Source organism: Chlorella variabilis, assembly GCF_000147415.1.
Source record: "Chlorella variabilis unplaced genomic scaffold CHLNCscaffold_10, whole genome shotgun sequence".
In the NCBI taxonomy this organism is placed as follows: Eukaryota; Viridiplantae; Chlorophyta; class Trebouxiophyceae; order Chlorellales; family Chlorellaceae; genus Chlorella; species Chlorella variabilis.
The window spans coordinates 710,329-715,947 of NW_005435078.1; the positions used below are offsets into that span (position 1 = coordinate 710,329).

The following is a 5,619-nucleotide window of genomic DNA, read 5'->3' on the forward strand; positions in this document are numbered from 1 at the left end:
ATGACCGCCTGGCACCCTGCCCGCGGCTTGTGTGCAGCAGGCGGCGCCGACGGCGGCGTCGGCGGCGTCAGGCCAGTGCGTCCTGACGAGCCGCCAGATGAATTCATCGATCCAATATCTCAGGTAGGCAGGCCGCGGCGGCTGCCAGGGCTGCGTTAGCTGTGGTCTTGGGGACGCTTCGGAGGAGGTCAGGTGAGGCGGCGCCCTGCTCGTTGCCTCACGGCTGGCTCCCCGGCCTCCTGGCCTGCACCTCCCAAGCTCACCTCCCAAGCTCACCAATGCTTGCCTGGCCTGCAGGAGTTGATGCTGGATCCGGTGCTGCTTGTGGAGACGGGCCAGGTGGGCAGGCAGCCCGCCCGCGCCGCTCCCCTTGCGCCGCGATGCGCTCTCCCCTGCACGCGCCCGCGCCGCCGCCGCTGCCGACGCCTGCCGACGCCCGCCCGCCGCCCGTGCCGCCGCAGAGCTACGACCGCCCCACGATCGAGGCCTGGTTTGCGCGGTGCGCCGAGGGCGGCCGACCCTGCACCGACCCGCTGACCCGCCAGGTGCTGCGCCACGCCACCGTCGTCCCCAACTTCTCCCTCCGCTCCCTGGTCTGCACCTGGGCTGAGCGCCACCGCATTGAGGACCTGCCGCGGTACAGCAAGGAGGTGGCCAAGCAGCGCAGCCGGGTGTACCGCGGCGCCGCCGCAGCCGCAGCAGCAGCACGCGCGGCTGAGGAGCTGGCGGGGGTGCGGCTCGGCGGCGGCGCGGCGGGCCCCGGCGGCGGCGCAGGCGGCCGGCAGGGTGGCGGCAGCCTGGATGGGCGTGGTGGCACCGACTGCGATGGAGGAGGAGGGGGGGGAGGAGGAGGAGGAGGAGGCGGAGGAGGAGGAGGGGGAGGTGGAGGCGGGCTGTATCCAGATCTGGGGCTGGGTGGGGCAGGGGAGGAGCCCCAGCACCACCCACACCAGCAGCAGCAGCAGCAGCAGCAGCAGCAGCAGCAGCAGCAGCAGTACCCGCCCGGCACCAGCGGCGCAGCCCCGGCAGTGCAGGGCAGCGGCATGCGGCTTGAGAGGGACCCTGTGGCGGGGGTGGGGCTGCCCTCGCTCTTCCCCTCAGCCCACCAGCCGCCGCCGCCGGTCGACAAGAGGGAGGCGGCAGAGGCGGCGCTGGCGGCGCTGCGGGCTGCGGCCTCGCACCGTGGCGGCGGCAGCGAGGGCGGCGCCGCCTACCATGCCTGGACCCTGATGCAGCTGGCGGGGGATGCAGAGGGGCGGTATCTTTTGTGGGAGGTGCGGTGCTGCCAGCAGGGCAGGCACTTTGGTCTGGGAGGAGGTCTGCCTTGGGAGCCTGCCCAGGCCGATGCATGCGACGCAATGGCTGCAATGGCCTGCCCGGCACCTCAGCAACCAGTGTCGGCTGCATGCCATCACGCGCCGCCCACCCCACCCACCCGGCCGCCTTGCCCGCAGGGCAACGCCATCCCTCTGGCCATCTTTGCCCTGGGCCAGCCGCCACCGCCACCGCCACCGCCGCCGCAGCAGCAACAGGGCGAGGCGGGAGGGCTGGAGGCAGCCAAGTCCGCGCTGTGCGGGGTGCTGCAGAGGATGGGGGCGCGCGACGCGGGTGCGCCTGCCTGCCTCCGCGAGCGCTGCATGCCCGACTCCCCGCCCGTGCTTGCCGGCCTCGCCGCTGCCTGCTAGCCATCGCACATCCTGCGCACAAGCAGCCGCACGCGTGCTGCGTGCAGCTAGCTGCAGCTAGCTGCAGCCCCGCACCCACCCTGTCGCCTGCCCCCACCCTCCCTCCCCGCCTGCCCGCAGACGTTGCATCCAGCATCGCACAGTGCGGCGGCCTGCAAGCCCTGGTGTCGCAGTTGACCGCCGAGCGGCCGGAGCTGCGCGCCGCCGCCGCGAGGGCTCTCTACTTCTTGGGCTGGCAGGGCCCGGAGCTCAGGCGAGCGGGGGTGCTTTATGTTGCTGTTGTTGTTGTTGTTGTTGGTGGTGGTGGTGGTGCTGCTGCTGCTGCTGCTTATTGAGACACACACACGAACACGCTTTCCAATTGGTGACCGGCCAGCTGCCCATGCGGTGGCGGGTGCAGGGCGAGCATTCTGGAGGCGCTGTCGCTGCAAGCGGCCGCCTGCCGCCTGCCCGGCAGGCCCCTGCTGGCCTTCTGGCGTTTCTGGGAGCGGCGGCAGCCGGCTGGTGCGGCCGGCGAGCAGCTTGGCGCCAGCTTGGCCGCAGGCAGGGAGGCGGAGTGGGAGCCCTTGGCCCTGCTGTTGCACATGCTTGCTGAGGGGTGCAGCGGCGGCAGCAGCAGCGTGACCGCAGCAGCAGCTGGGAAGGCGGCGGCGGCGCAGCAGCAGCAGCTGGCGCTGCTGGATGTGTCTGCGACCGCGGTGCCTGCCGTGCTGGCGCACAGCGCGGCGGCCAGCGAGGCGCCCGCCGTGCGCTTCGCCGCGGCCGCCGCCGCCAGGACGGCGGCCGCCCTGCCCTCCAACCTGCCGCTGCTGCTGGAGGCGGCTCTTCGGGAAGGGTCGCAGGCCGCCGCCGCAGCAGCCGCCGCTGCCGACGACGGCATCGACGGCAACGACGGCGACGACGGCGGCAGCTCGGTGGCTGGCCAGGCCTGCGCCCTGGCATGGGAGCTCTGCTACAGCCCGGCTCGCGGCGGCAGCCTGCCCGCGGCCGTGGCGGCGGTGCAGCAGCATGCTGACCTTCTGTTGGATGTTGTGGAGGCAGCGCTGAGTCCGGAGCAGAAGCCTGCTGCAGAGGGCAAGTGGCTGGCGGCCGGCCTGCTGGCCTGCCTCATGTTTGAGCCCGCCCAGCACTCCAGCGACGGCAGCGGCGCGGCGGCGGCGGCAGACGGCATGCGCGCGCTGCTGGCGGCGCGCCCCGCGGCCCTCGCCCTGCGCCGGCTGGTGGGACTGATGGCGGCGGGGGACGCGGCGGGCAGCCCGCAGGCGGCGGCCATGGCGGCGCTGGCTGTAGCTAACATGGCAGCCTATCGAGGCTCAGCCCAGTCACCCTCCGTCTCGCCTCGCACATCGCTGGCCGCCGGCGGCAGCGGCAGCGGCGGCCTGGCCAGCGCCGGCGGCAGCGGCAACTACGGCGGCGGCGGCAACGGCGGCGCGGCCGGTGTCGCCGCCCACGACAGCGGCGTGGGCCGGCTGGCCGCACGGGCGGCCTCCAAGCTGAGCGCTGCGGTGCTCAAGCGGCCCAGCCCGCGGCCCGGCTCCCCCTCGGGAGCCGCGTCGCCGCCAGAGGCGCCCTCGCCGCATGCGGCGGCGGCGCAGCAGCAGCAGCAGCACACCGATCCTCGCGGGGCGCTGCTTCACCACGGCGCCATGCAGCGCCTGCTGCGCCTCCTCATCAGCTCCTCCTCGGCTGCCGCCAGGGCAGACGCCGCCGCCGCCGCCGCCGCGTGCGAGGGCCCCGGCAGCAGCGGCGCCGCGCTAACGCCGGGGGCGCGGCACGCGGGCGCCGCGGCGGCGGCCGCGGCGGCAGGCGCGGCCGCCGTGCAGCGCCAGCTGCTGTCGGCGGCGCTGCAGGCGCTCAATAACTTGTGTGTGGACGCGGCTGCCGCCAACCACCTGCGTGCGTGCGTCAAGCAGGGCGGCGCCGAGATGGCTCTGGACCTGAAGGATGCGCTGAGTGCCGCCATGGGCGACCGCCAGCTGCAGCCCGCCGCCCGGGAGTACGCCCGCCGCCTGGCCCACACGCAGAGCGGGGCCCCGGGGCAGCGGCACAGCCTGGCATGCAGCTGCGCGGCGCCACCGCCGCGCCCCGCCGTGTACCCCAACCCCTAAGCGGGACGTGTGGCGGGCTGCCACGTCATGGGGAGGGTGCCTAGTTGGCCTCGTTGCTCCCCTCCCTGTTCTGGGCTGCATGTCTGCATCTTTACTTGTCCCTTTGTCCTTTGTTGGAACGATTACACACGGGCGGTATCATGATGCGATGAGAGTGGGAGGCCGGGATGTGCAGCGGGCGGGCAGGCGCCGCCTTGCCGCCCAACAAGCGGAGCACAAGGCAGCGCCTGCCAGGCGAGGGCGAATAAGCGAGTTAAACGTATGTAGGGGTGGAGGGGCGGGAGACTCGACAGGGCTTGGAACGGGATCAGTAGTAAAGGCAGGGCAGGGCATGTGCGCACACGGAGGCGCGGAGGCACGGCGGCCCTCCATCCCTTGCCCCGACATGCGCCTGGCTGCGTTGTGGTGTGTGTAGCACAGGGTGCAGGCTGCGCAGCAGTTCCTGAAAGGAGGGGGGCTGGGGCAGGGCACCGGGAGGGGGGCTGGGGTGTGTAAAGGTAAAGGTAAAGGTAAAGGTGGGGAAGAGCCTGCACAGGCTTAACTTCCCGGTTTTAACGTCTAGCTTTAGACCATTATTTGATCTGCCCGACGCGCCAAGTGCAGTACCCCCCACTAGTAGTGAATGGGTCCCGGGGAGGCCTGTGCCGAAGCCTTGGCGATTCTATTAGGCGTTCCCGAAGGAATTGGCTTGGATTGGCGCTGAGCCGGTCAGCTATGCCGCGTTTGTCCTCACAAAGTTTCGACATGGGAGGAATCGAACCTGTGCCCTCTCGGAGGGTTTAGACACTAGCTCCAGCGCCTTCAAAGAAGGCCTTTCTTAGCCGCGACCGTGTGTGCTGACGGTACTGCTCAGGACGGGTACTGCCCACAGGCTCCCCCCTCCTTCAGGCCTGCTGCAGGTAGGTCTTCACCAGGCTGCCCCACGCTGTCAGCTGCAGCGGCATGCCTATGCCGCAGCCGTTGCTGGAGAGGTCCACAAGCATGTCGGGCCTGCACCAAGCACGCGCGCAGGCAGCATGAGCCGCAGCGTCGGGCAGGTGCCGCAGCTGGAGGCGCGTGCGCCCGAAAGGCAGGCCGGCAGGAGGACGAGGCCCCGGCGTCATGCCGGCCCTCGCGGCTGCGCGGCGATGCCCGTCCCCAGGCCCTAGGGAGGATGCCACTCACGGCCATGGCATTTCATTTTTTTCTTCCTTTCTTTATTCACTCACGGGCAGCGCATGTGCAGGTTCCAGGCGGTCCAGGGCAGGCCCAGGGTGCGCGTCAGCTGCATGAGGGCCTCCGCGTCAGCCAGCGTCATGGTCTTGCTTGTGTGGGCTTAAAGTCTGGTAAAGCAAGAACTAGCTTGCAACATAGACTCCCCGCCGAAACGGGACGGGAACCGGGCGAAAGCAGAGAAAGCAATAAAACAGGGGTGGAGCAAGGCGACATGCAACGCAAGCAGCTGACAGGGCACGCATCGAAACGTGTGTATGACTGGCAAAGTGGCATGGCGCATTGGGGAGAAACGCAACGGTACGGGAGCATGGGCTGGCCAAACGGCAGTGCGGAACGCTAGGTCACTAGAAAAGCAGGGAAAGGCGCACTATGTATGCAATGAGGGCAGCCCCGGCTCGGGGCCGTTGAGAAAGCAGTGGGCGGGAGGGGGGAGGCCCCGGTGTGGGCGGGCCCCATCGAGGGGGGATGGGGCGCGCAAGCGGCCAGATGGGGCGGGGCGCGGGCGGCAGTGGAGTCCTGCGGCTGGGTGGGATATAGGGCAATGAGCGTTGAGCAGTGTGCGATGAGCAATGAGCAATGAGCAGTGAGCAGCCCCTCCCGAAACAAAGGAA

At 70.6% G+C, this 5,619-nt stretch overlaps 2 protein-coding genes across 2 annotated transcripts; one reads left to right on the forward strand and one right to left on the reverse strand.

The window, feature by feature from the left end:
• Positions 1 to 3,793, forward strand: CHLNCDRAFT_133889 (hypothetical protein; the record flags this gene model as incomplete). The annotated part of the gene is made up of 8 exons (XM_005847540.1): positions 1 to 123; positions 298 to 339; positions 462 to 731; positions 775 to 915; positions 954 to 1,274; positions 1,455 to 1,608; positions 1,806 to 1,827; positions 2,086 to 3,793. The coding sequence occupies 8 exons, from the start codon at positions 1 to 3 to the stop codon at positions 3,791 to 3,793; spliced, it is 2,781 nt and encodes a 926-aa protein (XP_005847602.1).
• Positions 3,794 to 4,677: 884 nt separating this feature from the next.
• On the reverse strand, positions 4,678 to 5,090 carry CHLNCDRAFT_133890 (expressed protein; the record flags this gene model as incomplete). Its single annotated transcript, XM_005847707.1, has 2 exons — positions 4,678 to 4,783; positions 5,002 to 5,090. The coding sequence occupies 2 exons, from the start codon at positions 5,088 to 5,090 to the stop codon at positions 4,678 to 4,680; spliced, it is 195 nt and encodes a 64-aa protein (XP_005847769.1).
• Positions 5,091 to 5,619: the final 529 nt, after the last annotated feature.